This window comes from Hemitrygon akajei, chromosome 21 (genome assembly GCF_048418815.1).
Source record: "Hemitrygon akajei chromosome 21, sHemAka1.3, whole genome shotgun sequence".
Taxonomy (NCBI): domain Eukaryota; kingdom Metazoa; phylum Chordata; class Chondrichthyes; order Myliobatiformes; family Dasyatidae; genus Hemitrygon; species Hemitrygon akajei.
This window is the reverse complement of record NC_133144.1, coordinates 49,519,835-49,537,893: the sequence shown is the minus strand read 5'-3', so window position 1 is coordinate 49,537,893 and position 18,059 is coordinate 49,519,835. Positions and strand designations below refer to the sequence as shown.

The 18,059-nt window shown below is 41.6% G+C and overlaps 1 protein-coding gene across 1 annotated transcript in view; it reads right to left on the bottom strand.

The window, feature by feature from the left end:
- cdh23 (cadherin-related 23) overlaps positions 1-18,059 on the bottom strand; it is a 1,051,763-nt gene that overhangs the window by 257,831 nt on the left and 775,873 nt on the right. Inside the window, exons 33-35 of the mRNA XM_073025359.1 lie at positions 11,939-12,088; positions 11,319-11,447; positions 7,262-7,390 (exon numbers count right to left, since the gene is read on the bottom strand). Coding sequence (XP_072881460.1) covers positions 7,262-7,390; positions 11,319-11,447; positions 11,939-12,088 — 408 coding nt within the window. The remainder of the gene's footprint in view (positions 1-7,261; positions 7,391-11,318; positions 11,448-11,938; positions 12,089-18,059) is intronic.

Sequence of the window (18,059 nt, the reverse complement as noted above, 5' to 3'; positions counted from 1 at the left end):
ATGTTTTCTTAAGCGAGGAAAATTACGTAGAAATCAGAGGAAAACAGCTTGTTTTGTTTTGAAAAATTAATTTGAACCATTGGAACAAAGAGACCTGTTATATAGGTTTGTGTAAGCCAGCCAGTGGCATAGTGGCATCTGCACCAGGCTTCGAGGTGAATGGTCCTGGGTTTGAAATCCAGCCGGCTCCTTCCATACTTTCTATCCGTGTTGGGTTGAGCATCAAGCTAGCAACTCGGCCTTGTAAAAAACAGACACAGAATTCCAAAGGAACGGCAAGGTTGCCGCCAAATGCACCGCAAGGCGTGAAAAGGAACAACAACAGTACGTTTGCATGTCATCCAGCAATGCGGCACTCCATCAATACAGTTTCAGGTTTGGTTTCCTGGTTTACTTATTTTGAACTTGAGTAACAATTACATAAGCAGCTCTTGCCTCTAATGAATATGTGATTAATGACACCACATTAACCACTATTGTCATTAAGTCTCTGCACAATGCTTTAATATGGCCACATGCGTACAATCCACACAATGCACTGCAGTTACTGACGTATGCTGTTCTGAGAGTACTGCTCAAGTCCATGGCCTCTTACGCAATCAACACAAGTGCACCTCAAGGATGCATGCATAGCCCACTGCTCTATGTCCTCTTCTCATTGCTACTATCAGGACCTTGAAGACACATACTTAACATTTTAGGAGCAGCTTCTTCCTCTTCACCATCAGGTTTCTGAATGGACCATGAACTCATTAGAACTATCTCATTTTTGCAGTACTTAATTTTTTATATTTCTTTTTTTTTATGTATTGCACTACATTGCTACAGCAAGATAACAAATTTCATGACATATGGCAGTGAAAATGAACCTGATTCTGATTCTCTATCAACGAAGATAAATTCTGCAGGGAATATCGTCACCTATGGGTTCAACTCCAAGTTGCACATTATCCTGATTTGGAATAATATTGTTAATCCTTCACTGTCATTGGTCTAAATCCAAGTCTTTACTTCCATAAGATTAAAATGAGCTTTATTTTTCATACGTTGTACCGTGGAGAGCATTCTGTCAGGCTGCATCACGGTATGGAGGAGCTACTGCACAGGACTGAAAGAAGCTGCAGGAGGTTGTAAATCTAGTCGGCGCTATCTTGGGTACTAGCCTACAAAGTACAAAGGACATCTTCAGGGACTGGTGTCTCAGAAGGGCAGCATCCATTATTAAGGACCTTCAGCACCCAGGGCATGCCCTTTTCTCACTGTTACCATCAGGTAGGAGATACAGAAGCCTGAAGGTGCACATTCAGCAATTCAGGAACAGCTTCTTCCCCTCTGCCATCCGATTCCTAAATGGACATTGAACCCCTGACACTACCTCACTTTTTAAAAAATATACAGTATTTCGGTTTTTTTCACATTTTTTAATCTATTCAATACACGTAATTGATTTACATGTTTATTTATTATTATTTTTTCTCTCTGCTATATTATGTATGGCATTGAACTGCTGCTGCTAAGTTACCAAATTTCACGTCACATGCCAGTGATAATAAACCTGATTCTGATTCTGTATATCGAAACATGCAGTGAAATGCATCCTTTGTGTCAATGACCAACACAGTCTGAAGATGTGCAGGGGGCAGCCCGCGAGTATCATCATGCTTCCAGCACTGTCATAGCATACTAGCATAAGAAAGTGCAAAGGGTAGTGGAATCTGCACAGCATATCCCTCCCTACCATCGGTAGTATGTAACGGAGGCAACGTCCTTTGTCAAAGATCCCCTCCAGCTGGGTCATGGTCTGCTTTTCACAGCTATCATTGGGCTGGAGGTACAGAAGCATGAAATCCCACTGCACCAGGTTCAAGAATGGTTCCTTCAACCATTTCGTTGTTGAACCAAATGTTAAAACCCTAATTACTGCAACAGTTTAGCAACACTATGACCATTCCGATCACTTGAACTTAATGGACTTGGAATTTTCTTCTAAAACTCTGATTAATTTATATTTAACTTGCTTATTATGTGAATTCTCTTGTAGATTGGGAACAAGAGGGAAATGGATCAGCCATAATGAAATGGTGGGGTAAGCTCAATAGATCAAATGGCCTAATTCTGTTCCATTATTGTATGGTTTTATGGTTTCATGAATGCTGCTTATATAATGCTCTGTGCCTGTGATTCTGCTGCAAGTAAGTTTTTCAGTGTACCTGTGCACGTCGCAATAAACTTTAGAACTCACAAGCTAATAACACTGTTGTGTGGGATACAGTGAGGGATTATATGTGGCTCACACTGTCCAAATGAAATACATGGTTACTTAATGACACAGTGGGTCCTGTGGGCTCCCAGCAGAGCAATCCTCTCAGTCCCATTTTCCTTACTCTCTCCCCTGCAGCCCTGTCTCTTATTCTCTATCACATGCCCTTTGATCCTTTTGCCGTCTGCTTGTACTCGGGGTAATTTACAGAGGTCAACTAACCTGCAAAATCATCTTTACAAAGCGGCCGAAACCGGAGCATTTGGAGGAAGCTCACAGAGTTACTGATAGAGCGTGCAAACTACTATCAAGGAGCAATTAAAGTGAGCGCTGAATTCTGATTCTTAGCGCTAAACTGCTGCCCCACTACACAATGGCTCAAATGGAATGAATTAAAAGGGGGATGTATATGTAAATTAATCCCCTCTAGTGAAGCCTCATTATTGCCTCTCTTCAAATGTTCATAAGAAGGAGCTGGTGAGCTGTTTTGAACTGCTGTTATCATATGTGGTGAAGTTACACACAATGTTGTTAGCTGGCGAGTTAGAGGATTCTACCTTAGTGAAAATGAAAGGCAGAACAATAGAGTGACATTGAACAACACATACTCAATGCTGGAGAAATTCAGCAGGTCAGACAACATCTGTGGAGGATAAGCAGTTGATGTTTTGGACCAAGACCCTTCATCAGGACTGGAAAAGGTTCTGCCCCTTCCTGTTTGATCACTGATACATTTTATACTACTGATAAGCATATTCCAAGGTCATCCCTTCATTTCTGTGATATCAAAAGAAAAAATCATGTACTCTTTTAGCCTCAAGACGTAACAGTAATTTTGCATCTGAGGTTGGAACCAAACCTTAAACCACAAACCAAAGTCACCAGCAAATGCCCACAGCGTAGTCACAAAAATGGGCAGGTAAGGAGTGGGGAATGGAAATGGAAGATGAATCAGATATTAAGGGTTAAGGACACCCAGAAGTCAATGTCTCATTCTATCCATAATAGAACTTAACTCCTGATCAATGCACAACGTGCGCATGGATAGAAATAGTGGAAAGGTTCCAGTCCTCAAAACAATGACTTTATCCCTTCTTTAAGGAGAACACTTTTCTAATCTATATTTCTTTGCTCAAAATATAGGTAAAAATAAGCAGTAAAACTGTTGCCCTTTAACAGCATGCATAATATTAAATATGTAAATAGGTTTGTGGTGCACATAACTTGACTAGAGAGGTGTGAAGCTTAGGATGGAAACTGTAGATCAAATAATGTACATGTTTATGTGAAAATGACTTGACAAACAGTGAAGTTAAGTATGCACCAAACTAACAGGTTGTGCCTTTCCATTTGATCGCAAAACTTGGTGATTTACTCATTTTTTCATTCCATTAGATCTGGATGTTGCTGGCAATGCCAACACATACTTTGCAGGGTCTGGCATGGCTGGAGTCAGAGTCAGGTAAGACAAGGTCCTTAAAGGACAACGATTGAATTAGGTGGGATTTTCCAACAAGTTTATTCTAGATTATTCAAATATTTGAGGAAATCCAGAGGTTTTAATTAGGTGGTTTATTAATGCCTCAATTGCAGAGTCCTAAGGTCTTTCTCACGATGCCATCTCTTACCTCAAATGGAGCAACCACAAATTTTAAATCCGAAAACCAATCCCTACATGGTCTTTTTTCTGATTTACGCTTTTCAATTCGCCCTGCTAGCCTGCCCTTGCTATCACTAACAAACCAATTATCTACAACACTTTAATAAATTTCTGCTTTTCACAGAATCATAGAAACATATGGCACAGCAATGGGCCCTTACACCCCAAGTTATCCACGCCAACCGTGATGCCTGTGTATGCTAATTTATTTGCTTGCAATATGCCCGTATCCCTCTGCTCGTTTCCTATCCAAGTATCCGCCCAATTGCCTTTGGAATGTTGTAAAGGTATGTGCCTCCACCATCTGCTCTAGCAACTCATCCAAATAAGCAGCTCATTCTGAATAGGACATTTACCTTGAAAACATGCTAGGTTCAGCTAACCACATATTCTGAGAAACCAAGTACGTTTGTATTTGCTGCCATATTTGCAGGTCGTGCAGCATGGATAACTTCACTCATCTCAACACGGAACTGATTCCTCAGTCTATGGTCTCATTTTCAGTTATTCTACATGCTGTTAGTATTATTTATTTACTTATTATTTTTTTTTGAATTTGCAGTTTGTCCTCTTTTGCACAGTGGTTTGTCAGTCTTTGTGTAGTTTTCATTAATTCTATTGTATTTCTTTGTTCTACCATGAATGCTTGCAAGAAATAAATCTCAGAGTAATATATAGTGACATATATGTACTTTGAAAATAAATTTACTTTTAACTTCAACTCTTAGCTAGATGGAACCAGTTTGTATGCAGTTTGCATGTTCTCTCTGTGATCATGTGGGATCCTACTGGGTGATCCCATACTCAAAGTTATGCTACATTGGTTAAATGGCTATAGACAAGTAGAAAAATGTAATTGGTGGATATACAAGAGAGAATAAGTTGCACGCACAGCTAATGAGAGACAAGAAGGGAATACAATTGATGGGTTTGTTCTTTTGCAAGCCAGCCTAAACAACATGGGCCAAAATGCTCCTTCTGTGCTTTACGCTTAGTGACCACTTAATTAGGTAACTTCTGTAGTGGCCTTCTGCTGCTGTAACCCATCCACTTGAAGGTTTGATGTGTTGTACCGTCAGAAAGGCTCTTCTGCTACTCTTCAGAGATGAGTTGCTTTTGCCTTCTTGTCAGTCTGAACCAGCCCGGCCATTGTTCTCTAACCTGTCTCATTAATAAGGCATTTTTACCCACACGAACTGCTGCTCACTGGATTAACAAAAAAGATAATTGCTTTTTAAACCCTTCTCTATAAACTCTAGAGACTACTGTGTGTGAAAATCCCAGGAGGTCACTGGTTTCAGAGATACTCAAACCACCCTATTTGGCACCAACAATCATTCCATGGACAAAGTCACTTAGATCACATTTCTTCTCCATTCTGCTGTTTGGTCTGAACAACAACTAAACCTCGACCATGTCTGCATGCTTTTATGCATTGAGTTGCTGCCACATGATTGGCTGATTCAATATCTGCATTAATAAGCAGGTGTCAGGTGTACCTAACAAAGTGGTCACTGAGATATAAGTAAGAGAGACACACCAATTCACAATAAGTATCTGTGTACAGATGGAGTAAATGAAAACAAGATATTTTTGTCCTAATGACCATCACATCTCAACAGTTAAGATTAAAGATCAACTTTATTCACCATATACATTTACACGCTCTAGGAACTTGCTTTGCTGTCTTGGCATGACATACAACAACAAAAAAACAACATGCAACAATTATAAGAATAAAGAATTATATGGAAAATAAAGTTAGAGGTTAAAGGATGGATATGGAATAAGATGTGCATAAACACATAAATACCGGCATGTATTTACAATGTAAACAGCATTGTTAAAAAGTGGTTTCAAGTGTTTACAGTGCAGTGACTGGGGTAATAGGTACAAGGGGTGGGGGTAGTTAACTAGAATGGTTAATCAGATTAATTGCCTGGGGGAGGAAACTTTTACAATGGCAGAAGGAAGCTTTGGAAAAGGCAGATTCCTTAAGGGTTAATGTCCGCAATGATTTTTCCTGCCTGCTTCTTTGTCCTGGACACGTACAGGTCCTGCAGTGATGGTAGACTGCAGCCACTGACCTTTTCAGCTTTCCTATCAGTTCACTGCTGTTTTCATATATTGTGAGAGGATGCTGCGCCAAACAGAACAGTAATGGCTGATGTGAGGATATTCCTTTGTGAGGATGCTTGCACTTTTGTGTCTGGTTCATGTACCACTACATGAACACATACAAAATGCTGGAGGAATTAAGCAGTCAGATTGCATTTATAGATAGGAATAAAGAGTTGATGTTTCCAGCTGAGACACTTCATCAGGATTGGAAAGGAATGGGAGGAAGAGAGAATATGAAGGTGGGGGTGAGGGGAAGGAGTACAAGCTGGGAGGTAGTAAATGGAAGTGAAGGCAAGTGAATGGAAAGTTAGGTGGGTGGTGGAGGAGGAGATGAAGTGAGAAGATGGGATGTGATGGGTGGAAAAGGTAAAATACTGAAGAAAAAGAAATCTGGTAAGAGAGGAGAGTGGACCATGGGTGAAAGGGAAGGAGGAGGGGCACCAAAGGGAGATGATCACCAGGTGAGGAGAAGAGAGAGGTAACAGGAAAGCTAGAATAGGGAATGGAAGAAGAGAGAAGGGGGAGTTAGAGAAATTGATGTTCATGCCGACCAGTTGGAGGCTACCCAGACAGGATACGAGATGCTGCTCCTCCAATCTGATAGTGGCCTCATCATTATCAGTAGAGGAGTCAATTTCATATACAATGAAAAACTGAACACTTGAGATGTCTCCATTGTCTTGCTCAATGTTTACATCTCAATCTACAACAGTACTGATTAACAAGTGATTAGCCTGCTGTTTCGAGAAGTTTACTTATCTCTGCACTGAACTATGGCTGTGGCCAGCAACTATCACAGTGTGGACTCTCTTTTGTGAACTTGACTTCTGAATGCTATTTGCTTACTTTCTTTGTTTGTACTTTTTTCTCTGAACATTGGGTATTTGATGTTCTTCTTTTGGGTTAATGGGTTCTTTGTTTTGTAGCTCAAGATTGTATAAAGTATACATACTTTGATAATAAAGGTACTTTGAACTTTGGTCATTACATTGCTCTGAGGAATATTGCTGTGTGCAGATTATTCCAGTTATTGCATCATGACAGTGACTACACTTCCTAAGATTGTGCAAGCCCTTCTTTCATAATGCAATAATAATCTTGCTCTATTTTTCAAATTCAAAAACTTTAAGATCTTTGAATCCCACAAACTCAACAACTTCTTTCATCTACAGTTGATTTTTTCTTTCAGAGAATCCAGTGGAGAAGACCAGGTACTTTACCTCATAAATGCTGATGTTGTAGCTGCCAGGGTTCACGATAACTGGGGCATTGTCATTGACATCCACAGCTGTAATAGTAATCACATGATTTGTCTTGCGTGGTGGCACCCCATTGTCAAAGGCCTGAACCTGAAAGCAAATAATACATCAGTTCTGAAGCTTCATAGATTCTGTTTGCTGTCAGATGTCCGCACCAGACTCTATCACTTTTATATCACCTTAATTACAAACTTTTTCTGCTTGCCTACTGTCATCTTGTGAGTGTAATGCCCTGGTTCATACTTTCACTGTTATGTTGTATGTATTGTTGTTATGTTGTATGTCGTATGTATTTTATTTTACTTAGCAGTTCTGCAAGAGCAGTCTGCTCTGTTTTCAGTTTGGGTTACTGTTGAAGATAAGGAATGAGGAGAAATGTGTGCCATCCAATTAGGATGGTAGAACTGAGGGAAGGTTTCTCTAGTGAGGGACACTAAGGTCGGGCTTGGGGCTTTTGTTCAGCAGGAGATGAAGAGAGAAGACACTGGGGAGAACCGGTCATCGGAAATGGCCTGGTGGGAGACCTGTTTGTTGGAGATGGATCGCGAGCGATGTTGTAAGCCTGTGCTCTCACGCTGAACGAGGGCCCTTAAGTGACAGACAAGTTCAAGATGAGCCCCAATTTGTGCACGGTTGACTGTTTAATTAGAATGGCCCTTTTCTTTTTTTTTTACTGACCCTTTAGTTTTAAGTTTAAATTCATAGATATAATTCCTTTAATTGTATGCAGTGTACTGTCTGTTATTTTGTGACACTAATTTGTAACAGGGTAGCAAATGACACAGCATCCACACAAACCGGGGTTTGGAGTCGGAGAGCTGTCTCAGTCTCATGAGTTTGGCAGGACCAGAGAGTGTTTTTCCTAGACTTACTCAGCCGAGGAAACCAGGGTTTTACAAGGAACTGGAGTAAATATTAGAACAGAAAAATTAAGAGCAAGACTAGGATGTGAAACACCTCCAAAGTGCTATATTCTCCATGTCCAATGAAAATTACTTTCCTTCCGATCCCTAGATCCCACAATTTCCTTTGTTAACCTATCCATATTAGATTTGTATACAATGATTGAGACTCCACAGTCTATCCGGGATAAAGAATTCAAAAGATGTTGATACATTAGAAAAACAGAAGGCTATGGGTAATCTCTCAAGTAAGTACATGTTCGGCACAGCATTGTGGGCTGAAGGGCCTGTATTGTGCTGTAGGTTTTCTATGTTACTACCTATTTGGCATGTTTCTGACAACCCTTATCGACATTTTATTAATGCAGCACAGAAAGCATCCTATCTGGATGCATCGAAGTTTTGGATAGTAACTGCTCTATACATGACTGCAAGAAAGTGCAGGTTGTGGGCACAGCTCAGCCTATCTCAAAAACAAGCTTCCCCTCTGTGGCCTCCGTCTATACTTCTCAATGCCTCAGTAAAGCAGCTAACATAATCAAAGACCCCACTCACTCCAGACATTCTCTCTTCTCCCCTCTCTCATTGGGCAGAGGATATAAAAGCCTGAAAGCACATACCACCAAGCTCGAGGACAGTCTCTACCCACTGTTATAAGACTACTGAATGTTTCCCTATGATGATAAGTTGGGCTCCATCTTGTTATGATCTTGCAACTTATTGTCTACCTGCACTGCACGTTATCCACATTCTGTTATGGTTTATCTTGCACTTGCTCCATTGATCTGTACAAACAGTACACAAGTAAAGATTTTCACTGTACCTCAGTAAACGGGACAATAATAAACCAATTCCAATAGTTGGAAAATCAGAATAAAAGCCTGTGATGACAAGAGGCTGCAGATGCTGGAAACTGGAATGAAAAGCACAACATTGGAAGAACTCAGTCGGTCAAGCATCTGTCCCACCCCGAACCTGTACGCTACATACTGCTAATCTTTCTACTTCCCCCTCATTCCTGACACAAGTTCTCAACCTGAAGCATCAACAGCAGCTTTTGCATCCATATATGCTGTTTGACCCACTGAGTTTTTCTAGTTATCTAATTTTTGTTCTAATATTCTATGACTCTCTCTAGCTGAAAGGAATTTTGCCTCGGACATCTTCGTTGTATATGGCAAGGCACTGCTGACAGGTTCATTGAGACGGTCTCAGAACAGATCAGGCAGCTTAAAGCCAGGCATCCACAAGACTCTGTGGACTAACTGCAGCAGGGGAAGCGTACATCACTGTCAACCTCATGACCTGGCGTATCCCTCGCTCTACCACTGCTGTCCAGTCAGAGGAGGGACTCTGAGTTCCAATGAGGCATGCAGAGGGGCTTGTCAGGAGCACTGAGGCGTGCAGAAGGTCTTGCCTGAACACTGTGGCTGAAAACTATCTGTGGAGGCAAAAGGTGTAAACTGATGCTTTGGGTTGGCATCAGTACTGAGAGGGAAGAGCACAGGTTTTCTGTTTAAGGCAGTGTGTATGGAGGCTAGGAGATGATGTGGAACCAGATTAGGAGGGGACAATGAGTAGACTGAACTAGATGGAGAAAAGGGTGGGACAAAGGCTCGTGGATGATAGGTGCAGCAAGCTGCATCCCCATGCCAACAAGAATGTAAAAGGACACTTTCTTTTTTAAGGTTGTCGACAGTCTTGAGGGAAAATGTAACCCATGACTGGCAATAGTCTTGACAGCCCTGGAATGGCTGAGCAGACGCAATGTGCCAAATGGCCTAATTCAGCTCTAATGTCTTAAGGTCTTAAGAAAAGCTTGGATAAGTGTATAGGTGGGAGTGGTATAGAGGCTTATCCTCCAGGTGCGGGTCGATGGGACTTGGCAGAATAATAGTTTGGTATGGACCAAAAGACCTGGTGCTGTAGTGTTCTACAACTCTACTCCTCTGCAACGCTTGTTCCTTGCAGATAATGAGGACTTGCTGTGCTCTTTTAGGTGGATACAGAAGATCCACTGGCATTATTTTACAAAAGATCAAGGAGTTCTCCTTGGTGCCACAGCCAATATTTATCCTTCAGTTATTATCATTAAAAGAAATAGATAACCTGGTCATTATCGTATTGCTGTTTGTCTACAAATCAATTGATGCTCTTCCTATATTATCACAGTAAATACATCTGAATTTCTTCATTGGCTCTAAAGTGGGAAGAAGGATCGCAGAGTGGAGCATAACGTTATTAGAGCATCAGTGATCAGCATTCATTCCCTGTCTCTGTATGTAAGGAGTTTATATATTCTCCCTTTGACAATGTGGATCTCCTTCATGTGCTCCGGTTTCCTTCCACATTCTGAAGATGCAGGGTCTAGTAGGTTAATTGGTCACATGGGTATAACTGGGCTTGTTTGCCAGAAGGGCCTTTTATTGTGCTGTATCTCTAAATAAAAAATAAATAATGTACTTGGGTTCGCCTGGAAATGAACATGATGATAGGAGATAAAGAGGGATAGAGAAGAGAGAGGAGAGAGAGAGAGAGGAGAGGGGAGGGAAGGAGAGGAGTGGAGAGAGAGAGAGAGACAGAGAGAGAGAAGAGAGAGAGAGGAGGAGAGAGAGAGGGAGAAAGGGGGGAAGAGAGGGAGAGAGTGGGAAAGGAGAGAAAGAGAGAAAGGGGAGAGAGAGGAGAGAGAGATGAGACAGATTGGAGAGATGAGACAGGGAGGAGAGAGTGATGAGACAACGAGGAGAGATGAGAGGAGAGAGAGAGATGAGACAGAGGAGAGAGAGATGAGAGAGAGGAGACAGAGATGAGACAGAGAGGAAACAGATGAGACAGAGATAGAGAGAGAATGAACTAAAACTTCTGTTTCTCTTTCCTTTATATATTCATCTTTGCAATAGGACACACAAAATTCAGCAAATCCTTGCAAAAGGTGTGTGCCAAAATTCAGAGAATAGATACAGAAAGAGCTTATGCCATTGAATTGTGATTCAGTCTCTGAGTCTGAGAATCAGTGTAAAGCTTTAGTAAACTAGACAACGACCAATTACATAACTGATTGCAGTTGCATTTCCAGGCTAACTAAACAAATACGCATTGACATCCAGTGAACTTACTGTTAATACATATCTGGCAGTTTGTTCTCTGTCCAGGTGTTTAGCAAGGTAGATCTCTCCACGACTTCTGTTCGTAGTGCTAATCCGAAATGCTCCATTAGTATTTCCAGACAGAATAGTGAAATTAACCTGTAGTGTATATAAAGACAAAACTGTCTTCACATGGTGGAAATGGAAACAAATGCTCAAACAATCTGTTAAAAAGCACTTGACATTTCCTGGGAGCATTTCTTTCTGTAGATCTGCTTTGATTTGGAAAAGTAGATAAGGATGAGGAATACTACTTAGCTATCTTAGCTTAGAATTAGTCTTCTATATTATTAATAACCAACCTTCTGTGGTATCCTTCAGGAGTAGCCTTAAGCCTAGGTCACGGTTCAAGAGTTTATCTAATAACCTGACTGATCTAAGTTTTTAAGCCTCTTGTCCAGTCCCTCTAGTTGCAGGTGCAAATGAGATGGATTTCAATGTCAAAAATAAACTATTAATTGCTACACTTCTGGTGTTTCTTTGGTTTGGCAGTTGCTTATTCACCTAGCTATGTCCAGAAACAAATGGTGTGCGGAAATTTTAATCCAGAAGGAAATGTTTTTGCATTACTGGAAATCAGCTGTTCATACCAGTCCATTCTGCTTAGCATCCGGATCCCGTGCAGAGACAACAGCTACCCGCTTGCCAATGGGAGCATCCTCCTGTATCTCCACTGAGGAATCGGAACTCGCGTCAAACACGGGGCTGTTATCATTCTTATCTTCCACGGTGATAATTACCTGTCAGATAAAAGGCAGCAAATGAAGAAAACTGTCATGATAGTAAAGCCCCACATAATCCCATGTGACCCATTAAGCTGGCTACATCAACAACTGCTTTGACAATCGGTGGAAAAGTGCGATTTCTTATAATAAATATTAAGCAACAGTGTTAATATTTCTACGAATTTCACTACCTTCCCAATTTCCTCCACAAACTACTTTAGCGTAGCTCCATTCAAAAGGGGCTGCTTAGTTACTGGAAGAATATTCCGAACTCCACATTTGCTTTACCATCAAATACAAAGTGATTTCAAATTGTTAATTCACTAACTGTTGCTTTTAGTGTGATCCCCAATTGCAATCCCATTTTGCTGATGATATGCAACCAAGTAGGATTTTGAGTAGCGTTGAGCATGCAGAAGTGGCCTTAAGGGGATACAGACAAGATTAAATGAGTGAGAAACAGCATGGCAGATGGAGCAAATGTGGAGAGATGCAGGGTTATTCACTTTGGAACAAAAGCTGATTTATTTCTAAGGGTGAGAGATTAGGAAATATTGATGCTAAAAAGGACTTGGGGGTTCTTGTACATGTCACTGTAAGCCAACATGCAGGTCTAGCAGTTAGGAAGGCAAATGGTACAGTCAGGGATGGATTCCCTCAGTGGAGAATGCCTGTGCATTATTTTGTTTAACGTGGGGAGGCTGACTGATGTGCAGCCACCACAAGGTGCTTGACTGATTGAGTCAGGACCCAGTGGCATGAAGTGCAAGATGACTAAGTACCCTTCACTGCTGCAGCCTTCCTCTACCTTCACTGACCTTATGATGTGTTACCATCTTCTGCCAGCTCTACCGCTGAGATCTTAGTTGGTTTGCTCTTTGTCCGAAACCTCCCCCCTTGACCTTACTGCCGTGGCTGACCTTACCAGGAGCTAATTTCCAGACAGCATTATTCTTGGGATCTCAGGAAATCACAAGCCTCTTCATCAAAACAAGTTAATGATCCTTGGAGATGATTATGGTAAGATTAACCCTTTAACTCTCAACTGAACTTGCTGTGACCCTTACAGTTTATTTGTCAACTGTACTGCAGCTTCTCTGAAGATTGCACCTCCCACAAACGTGTCATTAATCCACCCCACCCCCAACTGACAGGCATGGTCTCGGGACAAAGTTGGGGCAGTTGGACTAAGTATAGTAGCTAACTACTTATTAGCCAGCTGCCAGCCGGCTTGATTGCAACATTTAAAAGTCATTTGGGTAAATATATGAATGGGAAGAATATGGAAGGTTGTGGTCCAGATGGGACTAGACAGAATAACAGTTCAGTATTGACTAGAAGGTTTGAAGGGTCTCTGTGCTGTAGTGCTCAACGACTCTACGTGCCTTTGAGAAGTTCCGGCTGCTGCCTGCAGGCAGACTGTTTTCTGGATAGTTGGCACAAGCATGGAGAAAATAAATGATTTAAGTGGGCAAAAGAAAAGCACAAAGAAGTCAACATCCTGAAACGTTAGAACTATTTCTCCCTTCACAGATGCTGCCTGCCCTGCTTCCTGTTTTTCTCAGAGTTCCAGTCTCTGCAGCTTTTCGCTCTTCAATGAAGAGACACTAAGACAGTTGTTCAGCAGGTCTCATTGGAGATAAGTGGGTCAGTACAGGACAATAACACTCACTTATACAATGCTTTTAACGTAGTTAAGTACGGAACGTTAGCGTGGTGGTTGTAAAGAGGGCATTGCACACACATAAACAACTCCTATTTCCAGCTCCTCCTCTGAGATAATCCTGAAAACAGGCCTTTGACCTGATTATTGGTTACCTCCTTTAATATTTTCTTCAGTGGCCTAGTACAAGTTTGTGGTCTAACAGCACGTCCATAGTGTTCCTTTCAGTGTTTTATCTTAGGTTAAAGGAAGTTGTGGTTATTGTGACATGATTACCGACGTAGCAGTCTGTCTTAGCTGTCAGTAACAAATTCAATGGCACAGCATGAATTAGGTAGCCTGTAAGCACACTGATTATGTAGGGGGAAATGAAGGCAAGTTCCTAAAAATAGCTCAAAACCGTGTGAGTTGGTTAGGATAGTGCAGAGGATACTTGTAGCCAGCGCCCTGGCCAAAAGGCAAGAACAAGGTAGCCACGCTGAACCTATCCAGGTCATCATTCAGGCTGCAGCATAAATGCTAATGTGCAGTTCTGGTAACCACACTGGAAGTTCTGGAAGGATGTGACTGCACTAGAGGATTGAGAGGATAATTGAAGGATAATTTGAGCAATGCACTCAAAATCCTGAAGGAACTCAGCAAGTCAGACAGCATCTAAGGAGAGGAAGAAAGTCGTTGTTTTGAGCCGTGACCCATCAACAGGACTGGAAAGGAAGGGGGCCGAGGCTTGAATAAAGTCAGGGGAGGGGAAGGATAATTTGAGTTATGAGTGCGATTACCCACATCTGGGTTGCTTTAATACAGGGTGGCTGGAAGGGCAGTCTTTAAAATAAAGAGAGCCCTAAATAGCATGAACAGAAAAAATCACTGAAGTTGAGGTCAATAACGGGAGGAAGAGATTTAAGGTGGAGGGATTAGAGAGGTGTCCGGGGATTTCCTTTTTTGTCACTTAGAGGGGAATGACTAGCAGTAAACAGAACCATTTCAAATAATATGTTCTGAGATCAGCATTAGCTGTGCCAAACTGAGACATGGGATTCTGGTGGATAACTCTTTTCCAGCTACATACAGTATACATTGTACTTGAGGGGCAGAAAGTGCTCCTTCCTTCCTATACATAATATCTCTCATTATATGGAATGGGCCTTTAAAAAATATAATTTTCTCTTGATCTCAAATTCACATCAGCATCAGTTCTATGTTTTGCAAATAAACTTATACAGCTGGTTTCATTTATCAAGTTCCTGAACTCATTATACATAATAAAGGACAACACTACATTGTAGCAGCATGCAAACATTTAAAGTGCTCCTATCAAATTTTTCCATGCACTGCATTGAATGCTGAGATAAACAAATTTAGATCATAACTTCCATTCCTATTTCTTCTCTCAGCAGGTGACGGCATTAGCTTTGCTGTTGCTACTTATGCAAAAAAATCTGAAAATTTGAGGTACAGTAAACCATTTGGTCCCTTAAGTCTTCTCCATCATTCAACAAAATCGTGGCCGATATATCTCATACGCAATTTTTCCTGCCCTCTCCCCATATTTTTAATATCCGGAGATGCAACTCAATTTTAACTCTTCTAACTGCTTTTAACTCAATTATTGACTGGGGTCCAGGGCCTTCCAGGGTATAGAATTTCACAGATTCACCAACTTCCAAGGAATACCTCAATCTGAAAATGTCCACCCCTCATTTTGAGAATGTGACCAGAAGATTGAGACTACAGAGCCAAAATGAACAAATTCCTCTGGCATAGGAGCCCTAAACTAATAAGATGTCCTCCTTCTTCAAAGAAAGGGGATTTCCTTCTGCCACTATCAACGCTGCCCTGACCTGCATCTCTTCCATTTTGCACACATTTGCCCTCACTCCATCCTCCCGCCACCCTACCAGGGATAGGGTTCCTCTTGTCATCACCTATCACCCCACTAACCTTCTTGTCCAGCACAGAACTCTCCGTAACTTTCGCGGTCTCCAACAGGATCCCACCACCAAGCACATCTTTCCGCTACCCCCCACATTATACTTACAGTAGGGATCGCTCTCTACGTGACTCCATTCATAACTCCCCACTGATCTCCCTCCTGGTACTTATCCTTGATAGTGGAACAAGTGCTACACCTGCCTCTATGCCTCCTCATTACCACTCAGGGCCCCAAACAGTCCTTCCAGGTGAGGCGTGACACTTCACCTGAGTTTTTTGGGGTCATCTCTGTATATGGTGCTCCCAGTGTGGCCTCGGGTATATTGGTGAGACATGATATAGATTGGGAGACCGCTTCACTGAGCACCTACGCTCTGTCTGCCACTAAAAAGTGGGATCTCCCAGTGGCCACCCATCTCAATTCTACTTCCCATTCCCATTCCAACATGTCGGTCCATGGCCTCCACTACTGCCTCAATGAGGCCACACTCAGGCTGGAGGAGCAACACCTTATACTCTGTCAGAGTAGCCTCCAACCCAATGGTATGAACATCGATTTCTTGAACCTTCAGCAATTGCCCCCCCCCCCCACCTTTAACCATTCCCATTTCCCTCTCTCATCTTATCTCCTTACCTGCCCATCACATCCCTCAGGTGCTCCTCCCGCTTCCCTTTCTTCTATGGTCTTCTGTCCTCTCCAATCAAATTCCCCCTTTGTCAGCCCTTTATCCCTTTCACCAATCATCTTCCCAACTCTTTACTTCACCCTTTCCCTTCTCTCGGTTTCACCTACCACTTTGTACTTTTTCCTCCTCTCACCCCACCTTCTTATTCTGATTTCTCATCTGTTTTTCAGTCCTGATGAGGGTTCTCACCCCAAAACATCAACTGTTTACTCTTTTCAATAGATGCTGCCTGGCCAGCTGACTTCTTCCAGCATTTTGTGTGTGCTGATAGGAGCCCTGAGGGCTGTTTCAATCTGAAACATTTGCAGTTCCCAGCATGGGGTCCACAGACACCTCAGTCCAAGATATGGCTCTACGGCATAAAAATGGTTGGTAACCCCTGCTCTAAATGCTGTTTAATCTGTTAACTTCTTCTGGAAATTGCTTGTTGCTCCATATTCCAGGATCTGTAGTCTCTTGCTTCTCCTCCACCAAAATTTTGTACAGTTCATCTCACATTTTGAAACTACAGAGAATAGGGGGCTCATCTATTTAGCTTCTCCTCAGGTGAGATTCTCAGCATCCCAGGTGTTGGCCTCCTTATGGAATAAGCAGCAAGCATGCTTCTGTCTGGTGCCCTGACTACTATGTATTTTTCAATCAAATATCATTGCAAATGATCTAGTCACAATTGGAGCACTCTTTGTGGAAATTAGCAACGAGGTTTCCAACACTGCAACAATAACTACGCTTCATAAATATTGACTACTGCATCACACTGACTATCCTGAAACCCGTAGAAATTGGATTAAGGGCAGATAATTACATGAATGTTGGTTTCACTCAATGAACACAGAATAGAACATAAAACATTGAACAGTACGACCCAACACAATACAAGTCGTTTGGACCACAATATTGTGCTGACCCTTTATTCTATTCTAAGATGAATGTAACCCTTCCCTCCCACATAGCCCTCCATTTTTATTTCATCCAAGTGCCTATGAGTTTCTTAAATGTCCCTACTGTTACTGTCTCTACCACCCCCACAATAGCCCTTGGACCCTTGGTAAAGTCTTCAGCTGTCCACTCTATCTATGCCTCTCTTCGTCATGTACACTTTTATCGTCATATCTCATCCTTGTTAGCTTCAAAGAGAAAGCCCTAGTTTGCTTAACATATCCTCATAATGCTTCCTCTCTAATCCAGATAGTAAATCTCCTCTGCACTCTCTTTAAAGCTTCCAATCATTCTCCTCCTCCATTTATCTCACATCCACGTTAGTCTTTTTGAATACAAATTACTGGAAGTTCACTTGACTTATAGTATGCAACTTGGAAGACAAACAATAAATTGACCTTTGTACAAGAATTATATAAGACCCTGATGATTCTACAGATGGAATATTACACACAGATCCAATTCCCCAATTTGAAGGAACAAAGGTTTACTGGAATGGTTCACAAGACTCTGATGAACATTGTTAATGTGGAATGCTGCAGGTCAAATTCACTGATTTATTGGCGGATGTCAGGTGCATTATTTTGTTTTGGATTTTGGACAATTTTTTTTAAAGGATTAGTTTAAGATGATGCAGATGGGATCTCAGCAACTTTTGGCTGGTGGCCATGAAATGAAGAAAACAACTAAATACTTTGTTAGTCACTCTTTTTATGGTAAACAATCACCGCAAACAATAGCATACAACTTCCCTTTGGAATGGGAG